Source organism: Mixophyes fleayi, chromosome 4, assembly GCF_038048845.1.
Source record: "Mixophyes fleayi isolate aMixFle1 chromosome 4, aMixFle1.hap1, whole genome shotgun sequence".
In the NCBI taxonomy this organism is placed as follows: Eukaryota; Metazoa; Chordata; class Amphibia; order Anura; family Limnodynastidae; genus Mixophyes; species Mixophyes fleayi.
In genome coordinates this window covers 74,736,540-74,752,518 of record NC_134405.1, presented here as the reverse complement: position 1 = coordinate 74,752,518, position 15,979 = coordinate 74,736,540, and the positions used below count along the sequence as shown (strand labels likewise).

Genomic DNA, 15,979 nt, shown 5'->3' with positions numbered 1-15,979 from the left:
TATCAGTTGGAGTACCACAAGGCTCGGTGCTAGGTCCTCTGCTGTTCTCTATCTATACCGCTTCTCTTGGAAATCTAATAAGTTCCTTTGGCTTTCAGTATCATCTCTATGCGGATGATACCCAAATCTATCTATCCTCTCCTGATATCTCGACATCTGTGTTGTCCCGTGTAACTGACTGTCTTTCTGCCATTTCATCTTGGATGTCCTCTCGTCAACTCAAACTTAATCTTTCTAAAACAGAGTTAATAATATTCCCACCCGCCAACAAGAGCATACCTGACATTTCTATCTCTGTTGATAACATGACCATAAATCCCACCCCACAAGCTCGCTGCCTAGGTGTAATCCTTGATTCACGCCTATCCTTTGTTCCCCACATTGACTCTATATCTAAATCATGTTACATACATCTAAAGAACATTTCCAGAATCCGCACATATCTCACACAAGACACTGCTAAAACCTTAATTCATGCACTAATCATCTCCCGCATTGACTATTGCAATTCCCTCCTTACTGGTCTTCCCAAAAACAGACTCAAACCCCTAAAATCTATTTTGCATGCTTCGGCAAGACTGATTTTCCTTGCAAATAGCTATTCCTCTGTTGAATCACTCTGTATGTCTCTACACTGGCTGCCTGTCTTCTACCGAATCCAATATAAAATACTTTTACTAACCTACAAGGCCATCAACAAAGCTGCACCAACATACATCTCCTCTCTTGTCTCAAAATATCTCCCAACTCGGCAACTCCGTTCTGCAAAAGATCTGCGTCTCTCATCCACCCTCATTACATCCTCCCATTCCCGGTTACAGGACTTTTTCGGGCTGCACCCACTCTATGGAACTCTCTCCCTCGCACAATAAGACTCTCCTCTGTTCTACAAACTTTCAAGCGTTCTCTGAAAACCTACCTATTCAGACAAGCGTATAATATTCCTCAACCACCATCTTAACCTCACTACCTTTAGCCTGTTACACAATTTCACACAAGACAACTACCCCCGGACCAACATTATTGTGTGACAGGATCATTTAGCTTATGAGTCACCCTACCTTTGCAGTCTGGCTGGGCCAAGATGCAAAATGTATACTTAACCTCATGTGTCAATCTCCCATTGTCCCATAGATTGTAAGCTTGCGAGCAGGGCCTTCTCACCTCTTTGTCTGTTTTACCCAGTTTGTTTATTAGTTTATTACGTTTGTCCCCAATTGTAAAGCGCTACGGAATATGTTGGCGCTATATAAATAACTGATGATGATGATGATGATGATGATTTGTTTGTTATATTAATATTAGATTTAAATGCTTCAGTATTCAGCCTCCAAGTGATCAGGCTTTGCTGAAAGGAGGAGCTGATGGTGGGGTGAGTGGAAGAGAATGAGATTATGATTGGAAGAAGAGTTAGGAAGCAGTGATGAGAAGAACAGGAAATGGTAAACAGTGTAAGGGGCAGATTCAATTAGCGGATGAACATCGCTGCTGCGCATTTTTTATATCAACACGGTAGCACAACATTGCGGATTTCCCTTTCAAACCCTATGGTGGGTGAAGGGAAATGTTGCGTTAATGCGGAGTGCCTTTGGGTCTGTTTCGGAGCCACTTTGGGCTTAGTTAAATGTGCCCCAAGAGACAGTGGCAAGGAGGGAAATGTGAAAGAATATGAATTGGAATTGAAGACTTGGTGAAGAGTTGATGAGGAAGAAGATGTCATGGTGGTAGTGGTATCAGAGGGGAGACTGTGAAATAGGTGTAATAGGAGAACTGTGACTGAAGAATGGTAAGGACTACTGGTGAGACATTGGACGGTGACCTTGTGATGAAAACGAGACACCAAAAAAGAGGAGCGTCGAGGACAAGATACATATAAAGAAATGGACATCCATTGAAAGGAAATAATGATAAGGGCAGCACAGTGGTCTAGTGGTTAGCACTTCTGCCTCACAGCACTGGGGTCATGAGTTCAATTCCCGACCATGGCCTTATCTGTGCGTGGGTTTCCTCCGGGTGCTCCGGTTTCCTCCCACACTCCAAAAACATACTGGTAGGTTAATTGGCTGCTATCAAAATTGACCCTAGTCTCTCCCTCTCTGTCTGTCTCTCTCTGTCTATTTGTGTCTGTGTGTGAGTCTGTGTCTATATTATGGAATTTAGACTGTAAGCCCCAATGGGGCAGGGACTGATGTGAATGAGTTCTCTGTACAGCGGTGCGGAATTAGTGGCGCTATATAAAAAAATGATGAGGATGATGATCTCCCCTGTTCCCCAACTCCGCTGCCTAGGTGTCATCCTCGACTCCTCTCTCTCCTTTGCCCCTCACATTCACTCTATCTCCAAATCCTGCCGTTTCCAGCTTCGCAACATCGCCCGCATTCGGCCCTTCCTCTCCCAGGATGCCACCAAATCTCTCGTCCACTCTCTGATTATCTCCCGCTTGGACTACTGCAACCTTCTCCTTATCGGCCTCCCCCTCTCTCATCTCGCTCCTCTTAGATCTGTACTTAACGTCGCTGCTAGGCTTATTTTCCTCTCTCGCCGTTCCACCTCTGTCTCCCCACTCTACCAAGCCCTTCACTGGCTCCCCTTCCCCTACAGAATACTTTTCAAGCTCCTCACTCTCACTTACAAGGCCTTCGCCAACTCCACTGCTCCCTACATCTCTAACCTTATCTCTATTCACACTCCCTCCCGCCCTCTGCGATCGTCCATCGATCATCGCCTCTCTTCCCCCCTGATTACCTCCTCTCACGCACGTATTCAAGACTTCTCCTGCGCCGCTCCCCTCCATTGGAACAAGCTCCCCCACTCCATCAGAACATCCCCTAATCTGTCCTCTTTCAAACGAACATTAAAAACCCACCTTTTCCTAAAAGCCTTCCAGTGTCATGCCTAAACTCCCACTGGTCGGCTTCCTCTCTTTCTCATCCCTTCTTCCCTTCTCCCCCTTCCTTGACTCCGTCTCCGTCTCTCCCGTCTCATCCATGTGCCTGTCTATCTTCCTCTCCCTTTAGATTGTACGCTCCTTTGAGCAGGGCTCTCCTACCTCCTGTTTCCATCACTTTTAACTGCGCTCTCCAGCTACTCAGTTCACCTCCTCTCGGTCCCTCTGCCCTCTGTCTCCTCTCTCTTCTCTCCGCTCCCCTCAGTAACTCTTTACCTGTCATCCATGCCCACCCTCTTGGGCTATAGTTACCTGCCTGTACTCACTTTTCCCCTCCCTCTCTTTCTTGCTGTGACTGAGCCCCCTGAGTTATAGTGCTTACTGTTACTTGTACTGTGCTGTTTCACCTTGTACTGTGCCATTGTTTGTCCTTGTATGGCGCTAAGGATACTTTGTGGCGCCCTATAAATAGAAAATAATAATAATAATAATGATGATCTGTGAGGGTAAGAAATGTCATTTCACCTGAGTGACAAGTTAGTTAGTATATTTAATATAAACCAACAATAAAGCTCAGATCAGCTATGACAACAGATTCCATGACAATACTATACATGAAATTAAAACAATTTGTACGGTAGGGTCTTTTTTTGCTTGTATCATGATCCCCTCACTGTACACCACTATATAATATATAAATAACACGTAACGATAATAATAGTTCCACTGATTACGTGGACCACAGGTAATGCGTATTTATATAGCCACCTTAAGAAAAGCTTACACTTTCCTGACAAGACCCACGATGTACCATGCTGTGAGATGTCCTTTCCTTTCCGAGATGGACTATGCTTTACCTTTCGCAACCTATATAATTTCAGAATATATTGCCAACATCTTTCTTGTTAACGCTCAGTTTTCACCCTGATCCATTAAGCAATACTTCCCCTGTGCCCTGGATCTCCTCTACGGGAGCTGTCATGTGCTGACCAGTGGAGGGAGTAAAGCTCTCCACTCCTGGCTTTTTCCTATTCCCACACACTCGCACAGTTGCATGGCAGCTGATGGCTTCCAACCAGTGGTCATAAATGACTGCTGTCGTTTTTCAGTAAACGTTGTACTTGTGCTTCCCCCTCCTCCCCACCCACTCTGCATCTAACAGCCCTAAAATGACACTCTCTTGGCGCCCCGGGGGGACTAAATTGTCTAACTATTATGTTGTATAAATGTCTGTTCTCCCTGTTCTTATACTTTGAGCTGCTGTCGTTCTCCTCCCAGTAAAACGAGATCTCTCTGCAGCACGAAGCCCCTCACATTGTTTGTTATCTTCACTTTTCTTTTCCTTTTTCGTTTTCTGTTTTTTTTTTACACCTGCACAAAATCAAGTCTGCGATCCATCTCTCTGTGGGGTTCTCATTGTGCCTGAAAAAGCCAACTCAGAACACAATGTTGCTGTGATAGACAGTTGACAAAATACATTGTGTTTTCTAATGTTTCATATTCTTGTCTAGAGTTATCATTTGGGCCAAGTCCACTAAGCGATGCTACTGTGGACAGCATGAATGGGCGATGTGAATGGCAAGCAACAAATCCATGTAGGTCCCTGTAAAAGACATTGGTCATGTTACGAGTAGGTCTGAGGATTCTGGGAGTGGACTCTAATGTTTATTATAGTGAGTGAAACTAATGCATTAAAAGGGTCTCCTTTATAAAACATTATTATGCTATGTACATTTTTATTGTTTAACCTTCTCCAGAATAATTTTCTAGAAAAATGTATAATAATTTTAAAAAATACATTATAACAATGAATAATTTATATTTATATGTTGCAATTTATAAATATTTTTCCCCAAGGTACATAGGACTTTTTCAGTAAATAATAATATTTCTAAATAATATAATTTTATTTTATAGGTCTTAAATTGGGAAGAATGGCGTTTTCACAAAACAAACTGTATTTTTACAGTTCGTGCAGCCCCAGAAATGTACTTTCTATCTATCTACTGAGGGCATAAGATAATCATAAAAAGACTCAAACTAAAAAATGTGGCATTGTGGTTTATTGACATGATATTCCTTCAATAATTAATGCCGTTTATAAGATATAATTAACTATAGCCATAGTAGCTCAAACTTTGTTATGGGGTAGGAAAGCCCTAAAGAATCTTGAGCCTCAATTAAACAAGTACCTTAAGGGCTTCCCTTAACCTAGCTGTATATTAATTAAATCCTTTGGCAGCTAGTGAGAGTATGTCAGGGCCGGATTAACCCTAGGGCTAACTGGGCTACAGCCCAGGGGCCTCGGGCATCCAGGGGGCCCTTTTAGGTGCTTAGCAGCAGTATTGATCGGTCGGGGGTGGGGGTGCTGAGCACTTTCACTGCAGTCTTTCCCCGGCGCGCTGTAGTCTCCTTACTGAGGAGATCTCATGAGTCTCACTCTCACGAGATCTCCTCAGTAAAGAGCATACAGCGCGCCGGGGAAGGACTGCAATGCCAGGAGAAGGAGGTAAGTGCCTTGGGGGCGGCTCGGCTCAGCTCGGCTCACCAGGGGGGGGGCACCTTGGATCACGGGGGGGGCCTCACGGGGGATTGGAGGCCTCCATTCCCTTAATCCGACCCTGTATACTGTGCATACTGCAGCCCAGGAACCTGTAGGAGATTGCTATAAGATACATACAATTGTGTTTTGCACAAATACGCCTATTTGACTGACTTGCATGTACATTAGATGACTTTCATTATATTTTTGCTGTAAACCTTCTTCTTTGGTCAACCAATCAACTCCTTTGTCTCCAGTACCATCTCTACGCTGATGATACCCAAATCTACTACTATTTCACTGACCTCTCCACTCGTGTAATCTGCTGCCTCTCTTCTATCTCCTCATGGACTACTTAAAGCACATGTCTAAAACGTCATCATCAGAAGCAGCAGTTATTTATATAGCACCACTAATTCCGCAGCGCTGTACATAGAACTCACTCACATCTGTCCCTGTCCCATTGAAGCTCACAAACACACACACACACACACACACACACACCGAGAGAAACTAAGGTCAATTTAATAGCAGCTAATTAACATACAAGTATGTTTTTTGAGTGTGGGAGAAAACAATAGCACTCGGAGGAAACCCACGCAAACACGGGGAGAACATACAAACTCCACACAGATAAGTCCATGGTTGGGAATCAAACTCATGACCTCAGTGCTGTGAGGCAGAAGTGCTAACCACTAAGCCACCGTGCTGCCCCATATTCCCTCTTTCTAGAGTCTCCAACTCCCACCCAACCACACACACATATCTCAACACAATAAAGCACAACTAGGCATTGACAACAGACAAAGATATACTCACATCCACTCCAAGCTATTCATTTTATTGTTATCTCATTACTCAGAGTTAGAAGTTGGTCGTTTATTCTAGTGAAACAACAATATATATATTTTGTATACCACAAGACAAGTCTTCATTTTGTATGAAAGTCACTGTAGGTAGAACATAAAATATCCATCCAACTCATTCAGAGATATGCCTAGAGTCTTCCCCATTCCATCCAAACCATGCCCATTTTCCATCAGGCCACACCTTATTTCTGCACAGAAAAATCAGTTCTGTTGGTATTTACATTTTGCATGACCCACCATAACCCAAATGAAATATCATGGCAACCATGTTGTATTCTATGTTCATCTACCTACTTTTGCCATTAGTTGCAGAAAGGTCTGTAGGTTATACAACCAGGCTGCTGGGCTACTAAACACACCTTGCTATTGCCATATTATGCTAGTTCTTCTCCCCCCATTCCAACTCCCTGTAAAGTTAAGAGTTTGTTTTAAGACTGGCTTACTGATATTTAAAGCTAATAATAATAAAACCCATCAGCTATTTGAAAGAGCATTTGCTACCTCATATTGACACTTTTTCCTCACAGAACAAGAATTTGAAAGGCTACCCAGAGTCTACCTAAAGTCTCTTGGAACTCCCTCTCCACCTCAGTCCGACAGGCGCCCTCTATGGAGCTATTCAAAGCAGGCTTAAAATTAAATAATTTACCAAAACTTATGACTGCAATTAATATAATTTACTATATTTTTTTTAAAAAACCTATAAAATGTAAAGTTTGTTGCGTCCCATTGATAAAAAAAAACAATATATGAATTTGATTCTTCTTCTTATTATTCTTATTATTGTTATTTAGTTAATTATGTCATCAAAAAATAGAATAGGCTGAATAAAGTGACAGCCGTAAAGCCCTAAAAAACAAGCATTTACATGACTGATAATTGTATTACACATAACTCTACTCTGCATAAAATAAACCTTCTTTGTATATCTCCTCCTCTATTGTGTACTTGTCATGGGAGTTTGAAAAGCAAATTCTATATTTAATGGTACAACATGAATAAATGCTTAATTGTAATGTACAGTTAGCAGCAGAAACTTGCTAATTGGATGCAAATACAGTATGCAAAATGGTGAATATTAAAGAAACTACGTCTAGAACTCACAGTAAATGTAGCATATGTTTTGCTATGTGCTGTCTGCTCAGATATCTAATGTACAGTTTTGTGTAGGTGACAGATATGCCTTAAAATGTCACATGACATTGACATGGGAACAATCTGGGTGCATTTAATTTGCCTGGCATTTAGGCCACTAGTTCCCTGTCTTCAGTAGTTACCAGTAATGTAATGTTACAGTGGAGATTTATTCAGGATCTACAGCTGATAATTCAATAAACCACTAGCAAGTCACACTGTTAATCAGTACCGCGGAGAAACATTTAGCGATCTAAAAACATTTTCCTTGCTGGCATCCCGTACTAATACTGCCACATATCCAATTTGTTAAAGAGTTATTACTAGATTGGAGTACAAATAATTTTAATTGAAATGAACCAATGCTTGGTTTTTAATGAGATTCATTAGTGTTCATTATGTATATATAATAGGGAGCATGGTATTGTCTGTAGTCCGTTGTGATAACTTGTCAGCCATCACACCTTCCAGTGCTTACTTTATAAAAATGCATAGATCAAGTAAAAGTGATAAATCCGCAACAAGCCGCCAGTCTCTGACGTTTCCAATATGCCAAAGTGTAAAGTAGTTTAAATAGTTGGCCCTATGTGGCATTTACTCCCTTCTAATTAGAGTGATAAAACCTATTAAAAATAGAGAAGCTCAGGCTCGGTTTTTTGAAAATAGAGCCCACCCGAACTTAAGGGATCCGAGTAGGCTCGCGAGACGGCTCGTTACTTTTGCGCGTCCTCAGATCTGAATCGAGGCAAAATGTCATTGTTGCGTTGTCGGATCTCGAGGGTTTTGGATTCCATAAATACCTCCCTCCCCAGGAGATCCAGGGCCATTGCTCACACAGAAACAGGGGTAGCAGTGTTCTTGTCACTCTCCAGTCTCCAGTGACATTGCTCAGTACCATTTCTCACACAGAAACATGAGGGGTAGCAGTGTTCTTGTCACTTGACAAAAATTGACTGAAAATGATTGGAAATTAATGTTATTGAGGTTAATAATAATGTAGGGATAAATATAGAGCCAAATTATGTGATTTTAGCAAAATAAATAGGGATTTTAGAGAAAAATCGGGATCCAAAACCAAAACCAAAACAAGCGAGGGTGGTTTTGCCAAAACCAAAACGAAGTTAATCCAGATTCAAAACCAAAACACAGGGGTCAGTGAACATCTCTAGTTAAAAATGTCACAAATCCTCAAGGCATTACCTATATCTTAAAAATATATATTTTTAATAAAATTGTATCTAAACTTCTTTGTCTAAAAAGATTCATAACTTATAACAACAATTTCCAACATAACGGTATAAATCAAAATACAACTTTAATTACAACCAGTTGCTTCAGATGAAACTTGTGTCTGTTACAAACACACCTGTGTTTTATATTATGGTCTACAGCCCATATCTATATTCACAGACTTTGGATGATACAATAACTTGGAGGACTATGTGCTAAAGAGGAGAACTATCAGATTTTTCCATTTGAGGGAGGAATACCTCCATATGTGGGTAGTGAAATTTCTTTCAGAATGCTTAATACCATCACCTAGTGGCGGTCCACATGGAAGATACAAAGCGGATACTCCTACGAGAGTATACTAATATTATACACAGGATCTGCCCTCTGTAAGGGACATGATTTGATAGGACTTCATAGTTCCTGGGGTTAACTAATTGCACATGGGATAAATAATGAATTATGGCTGAGAGGTAAAGGCGTGTTCACATAATTGTGATTGATGCTGATCTGCATGGACATGCAGAACTGCCTGTCAATAGGTGTATCTTTTTTGGGTTCCTGATCATCATGAGCACAGACCTGGGGGTAAGTAAAACGGAAAAAGGTAAAAAAAAAAAATACAAAAATAAAAATGCCGTGCCCGAAGATGATCTCTGCGCCAGTGCTTATAGCCTTCACTGGCAGCAGCAAAATCATGGGGACATACAGAGTGAGCCCCCTCCCCCCCAAAAAAAAGCCACTGCCAGCACTAGGCTACTGGCAATATAACAGGGGACCCAACAGCATGGGGGCCCCTATCATTAATTGCAACACTCCAAGCCTGTCAAGCCCCCCAAAAAAATGCAGCATCTCCACAGAGCACAGTGTTCTAATAAGTCTAAGGGCATTTGTGTAACTCCAAGTGATCTAAAGATACTTTATTGTGCGGCTGTTTTTCGCTTTCTAAATAAGTGTGAGTTCTGATGTCATCAATTCAGTGTAAATTTCCCAAACCTGTCTATTGTACTGGATAACTTACACTGTACTGTAAAATATTGAGGATATTATAAGTCACCGTGGATTTCCAATGGCCTGTGGCGTTATTATATGGTTACAGAACCCATTAGTTACTTGTAATATCTCTGTGTTTCATTATGCCACTTATAAAAACTTGCACTCTGCAAAAGCAAATAAAAAACAATTGTAGAAGAAACAAAAAAACAGTAAACAAGCCTAAATAAATGTAACCAATCTTTAATATAACACATAACATATAATTATATTAATCATATACTGACCAGTTGATAGCACAAAAAAAAAAACACCTGCATCCCTATGGCAAGTTTAACATTGTCTGGAATTAAGATAACAGCGTATCTGAGCACCATCAGCTTGTGATTGCTATGGAGGATCCTTCCCAGCAGAAACCTGATCTCCCGAGGGATTGCAATTGGAAGTGACTAATTAGCAGGTTTGCTGCCAGTGAGTCACTTTTGACAGGTAGTTTATATATATATATATATATATATATATATATATATATATGTATATGTGTGTGCGTATGTGCGTGTTTATATATATATATATATATATATATATATATATATACATATATTTATATATATATATACAAACATACAGAGTGAAAGATTTTAAGGGTGAAGTTTGAAGGGTCGTTGATGTGAATGTGAATTAAACAGGAGAGGGGGTTACACCACCGTCACCTGTCTCGGCCTTTGTGTGGCTGCCATGGAGTGTCACTCAGACGGTGATTGTGTTCTCTGTACACTGACATAGCAAGAGCCACACTGTCTATCACTAGTTCTCCAGAAGATGCGCAGAGATATTATTACTCCTCTTCACATACCAAAGTGACATAATACTGATACGTGGGTGATTGATGCCAGGTAAACTATTCTGCAGGTCTATAATGGATGCTTACGTCACTACCAAAAATACATTTTCACTATGAGCTGCATTTTGCACATTCTTTAGTTCTAAAGTCAATGAAAACATAAAGAGGATTGGGGTTGTTTAGATATTATAGAATGATAGAGAGTAAAAAAAATAATTATGATATATCATGCAAGGTTAAAGAGCAACAGTTCAAAACAACACAGTGTAATGACACATAAGATTCATTAATGCTCCTTCCACACTGTATTGTTGCTTGTGTTGTTGCTAGCTCCCAGTGACCACTGTTTTAATCATTATGTTTCATTAGTGACTCTGTATTGCAGTGGATGTACCATAGAATGTTATGCCCAGCAGCTCCATTGCCACAGCAGAATATTTGTAAAAGAGGGTAATGTTTAAAAATACAGCACTGGGGCTCATCCTTGTAGAAAAGTATCCAAAGGTATGCATATGAACTTGGCCTATAGTAGGGTGTTATAGGACAACTTCTAAGCCAAGTACCAAAAATCAATTAAATACAAGACAGGAGCAGCCAGTGTGAAGACTTCTTAAATAACCTGGGTGGCAATCAGTTTTAAAGCCTTAAATACTTTCAGTCTTCCTATTCACAAAATACAGTACTATGTGCATGTAGATTGTAATGCTGCAATCCCTTTGTGTCACTTAAGAAAAGAGAAGGTGAAATTGTTGGAGTTAAATAATAATAAGAGCACATACTTCCTTTATAACATCCAGCGAACCAACAAATGAAACATAACTGAAAAACTGGCAATGGTCGAAAATGTATATTCATTATACAAGTACTGTAGGATTAATAGCTAGTCATCCCTGACTACTGACCTTTCTGTCATACAGAGGTAAAATTCGCTAATACTTTCCCAGGGGTATGTATACATGGGATAGGGTTTGGCTCTGGACAGGATTTATAAGAAGATGTATGGATTGCAGATTTTCGGTAATACATCACATGAAGTCACAGGGGCTATCAAGTCACAAGCTTTCCTTGCCATATGAAATATACTGTTGCTGCAATACTGTGCTTACATAATATTGTAGTGTCCGCAATGTTGTTGTATCTAGGCAATGTTGCTGCAATGTTTAAGAGTAATTTATAAAATGGGAAAAACCGTGGAGTCCAAGGGGTAAATGTATCAAGCTAAGAGTTTTAAGGTGGGTTTGAAAAACCAATCAGATTCCAGCTATCATGTATTTCTAAACTCTGATTAGTTGCTATAGGCAACATCTCCACTTTTCAAACCTGCTGGAAAACTCTCAGCTTGATACATTTACCCCCAAATGTTGTTACTTCATCTTTGCTGACGTTAGGCACCTATATGTATGCACGTCATGCATTTACGTGAGTGTGTAGCTTAGCAGCAAATAATCCAGGGTGTTTTCCAGGCGCGTTAAATTTTACACGCTACATGATACACTGCAGCAACACAAACCTTAGTCAACTCTCACTTTCTAGTTTCCTAACTGTTTTTAATTTTTAAAAAAACAAAAAAAAACAAATCGTTATAAGTAACGTAACAATGGCACCTAGACACAGAGTGCCTGAGTCATTAAGGAGAGCAAAGCATAAAAGAGGAGTAACTTTGAATCTGGGCAAAACCATGTTGCATTGGAGGGGGAGGTAAGTTTAAAATGTGTTGACAGATTTATAATTGGGGCAGGGCATGTCCTAGATCAACTTTAAATTTCAGTGTAAAAAGAAAGTTATCAAGTGTTTACGTGCTACATGAAAAAACAGACAGTATTTACTTTATGTGCAGAATAATAAACTAATTTGCACCCATTGCATTGTAACATGGTTTGTCCCAGAGAACATTTACTCCTTTCTTTGCCTTTGCCTTACTTTCCTTAATGACTCAGGCTCAGGGAGTTATATAATAAAGTACAAAGATATTTAGTATAGTAATTGTCGCAATAAGCATATAAATAAATATTATTCTAACATTACCGTGTCATGATGATGGTAACTGCGGGAACATATTCTACTCCTAGTGACGGAAGGAGATGGGCGGATTTGGGCTTTCCTGGCAAAATGTGGGTTAGGAACTATGACATGCTTCATACATAGAACTAGATTTCACGTTGTTGGATGAGATATTTAAATGAGCTTCAAGACATCTTTTCTGTAACAAACTGCACTGTAATTCTAATTCTTGAAATGTTTTAAATTCCACTAACTTTTATGCTCTGCTTATAAGTATGCGAATAGCATCTCGATGTATGTGTTCCTGACTGTCGTTCTATACATCTAAATCTATTTTCAGAAACAAACATTGCTTTTAAATTATTCACCGTTCTGGCTGATAAACAAGAGGCTGCACCTAACAAATCCTGACTTATTTATGTAACATGTGTCGCTATTCACACCTGTACTGTCAAGCGTTAAACCGCTGAGTAGACCGCTTATATTGTTTTACAATGTGTCACAATAGTTCTATATATTATGACAAATTGCTTGTATTGCTGCTAGCTCCCGGTGACCACTGTTTTAATCATTATGTTTCATTAGTAACTCTGTATTGCAGTGGATGCTAACAACTTTCAGCTGCGTGAACTGTACAATTGTTTCAATTCGTGTTTTCAATATCCAGGTCACTTCTTCTTTCAGTACTACGCAAGTAAAACGCAAGATTTTCACAGAATACTTTAAAAAAAAAAATGCATCTTTCCAGCAAAATATATTTATATTATGAGGACCTTGAATCTTCATATAATGACATATTTATGAAGCTGATGAATCTATGGAGCTGACGAAAAAATATGTAAACCTACCGTCCTGCAGATTGGACTACTTATCCTTCTCTACTACCTACATGGACAGCTAAGCCTACTGTCCAATCTGTTCCTATTGTCTCTCATTACCCCCTCCCTCTAGAATGCAAGCTCTCGTGGGTAGGATCCTTAACCCTCCACTGTACGTCTTCCTTCTATGTCCCTGTCATGTCTTATTGTGTATTCTGTATACCATGTCATGTCTTATGCTGATATATTGTTTTATGAATGCTATATGATTTGTTAATTGCTTCCATGCTTGTATTATTCTGCTTAACTGCACTGTACTGTTTTCTTGTATTCTTATCTATATGACCATGTCAGGTGTTACACAATCTATTGGCCACGCAAAGAAACGATGATGATGATATTGCATTGTAAACATGGAAACATACCTGTATTTGGCATCACTAATCGTCCTCCTTGATGGCCGAAGAGTCCACATACTCTCATCTCTGGTTTGGATGATATAGATGACAGGTTCTGAATGTAGGGAGTTTTATTCCGGCTGTGTAAGGTACCAAAGCACCTGTTATTACCGTGTGGAAATGTCCCTGACAGCATCTTCCCGTGGAACTCTGGCCTCTCAGTCACCCCCAGTGAGACCATAAATGAACTTTGCACTTTGACCTTGATGTCTGTTAGAGGGTTAAATATTGAAGACTCAGTCATTAGCTCTTTGTCCATTGGGTCCTGGAAACAAATCGGACCACTGTAGGTTCTGCTCACTGTTAGGTCGGGTTGAAGAGATGAGTTCAATAAAAGGGAGTTACCTGCAAAATAAAGAATACGCTCTAATTTGCCAACCACATTACACAATGCAGGTCTGAAATAAAATGTATAGGTAGCTACATCCCTAAAACCCAAGTGTTTTACAGCATAGGATAAAACCTGATTGAATTTGCAAATCCACCAGCACAAGGCTTTTCTATATAAACCCGTAGTATTAAATCCTATGTGATAGAAACTGCCTAAGCATTACGGGAATTACAGAGTGTGCACTCATGTGTTTCCAAGTTAATGTAATTTTACTATGCACTTATACAGCGAGCCATGTCTCCTCGAATATGGTGCCTCTATCTATATTTGATACACATTTCAGAATGTTGGAATTATCCATATGTGAAGCCAGCTTGCTCCATTGTCTGAGAAGCTCTAGTTAATATTATGTCACTTACTGCACAAAATGTATCTGAGTGTACTATATATTGTGGCATTCCTAAGTGTTATTTGTTTTCACAGGTCTCTTGAAATTGTCTAACGATGATCCTTTTACTTATCTATGGTACAGATGAGCAAAGTGGCTGCGGAATTTTGCGCAATTCCGCTGCCAGGTTATTTGTAAATTCCACGTAACGCACATAATATATAGTCTATAAATAGAGCTGATGGTGTCAGTTGATTCTGCCCTGTGGTGTGGTTGGGGTTGAAGTAGGGAATTATGTGCAAATACTTAAAGCCAAATTCAGCTGAAGGAACATGTTCAATTGCACCCAAAATAGGTGAATATTCCTCAGAACAGTTTTAAACATTTCTCTTATTGAGGTATCAATAACTATATAAATACAGTACATTATAAACCCTGCAGGTATCATTGTTTGCACCATTCCATATAGAGAGAATTAGCAATTGTCCAAATGGATTCTGTTGATAGCAATTGTCACAGTGACACGTGTATGTGTAAAGCATACTGTTGAATCTAACTGTCACAATATGTACACAAAATTTCTAAAAATCATGTTTTAATGATGATGACCTACCAAGCTGAAGCCTAAATCTACCTATTATGTAAAAACGGTAGATAAGAACCAATCTAGTCTGCTAGTTTGTATTCCTAAAAACCTCAACCTTATTTGATCCTCAACTATTTTCCAGATTTAGGATAGCTTTATGTTTATCTCTATCATGTTAAAATTCCCTTACCTTATTAGCCTTTACCACGTGTGTTTGAAGGTTATTCCACCTAGCTACTACCCTTTCAGTAAGTAAATCTTGCTCTTATTTTCCCTACAACTTCTTCCCTGCAATTTTACTGAATGTCCATTTGTTCTAATACTTCCTCTGTAGAGTTCTTCCTCCAGTTTTTTCTTGTTAAAAACATGTATTTGAAAACTGATATGACACGACCATCCACTTCTTTTTCTGCTCTAAGGTATGCATATTGAGGTCCATTAACCTTTTTGGCTAAGTTTTGATGCATGTACACCATTTTAGTAGCCCGATCTCTAATTTATTTATGTGCTTTTAGAGATCTGGGTAAATTTATCAAGCTGCAGGTTTGAAAAAAAAAATGGAGATGTTGCCTATAGCAACCAATCAGATTCTAGTTATTTATTTACTACATTCTACAATATGACAGGTACAATCTGATTCGTTGCTATAGGCAACATCTCCATTTTTTAAAACCCGCAGTTTAGTAAATATACCCTCAGAAGTGAACCCAATATCCTAGGTGCTGTCTGACCAATGATCTATTTTGTGGTATCACCACCTCGCTCTTTCAGCTACTAATTCCTCTTGCTATGCAATCTAGCATTCGACTGGTCTTCTCCGTTGCTTTGCTACATGGTCTGAATATTAGGTCACCTGCAATAGTGACTCCTGAAGCTCTTTCCTCCCGAATAGCTTTTG

At 39.6% G+C, this 15,979-nt stretch overlaps 1 protein-coding gene across 2 annotated transcripts in view; it reads right to left on the bottom strand.

The window, feature by feature from the left end:
- The window catches only part of UNC5D (unc-5 netrin receptor D), a 397,571-nt gene that overhangs the window by 64,859 nt on the left and 316,733 nt on the right, over positions 1 to 15,979 (bottom strand). For both annotated transcript variants that reach the window (XM_075207473.1, XM_075207472.1), the window contains one exon: positions 13,744 to 14,121. In XM_075207473.1, the coding sequence (XP_075063574.1) occupies positions 13,744 to 14,121 (378 nt within the window). The remainder of the gene's footprint in view (positions 1 to 13,743; positions 14,122 to 15,979) is intronic.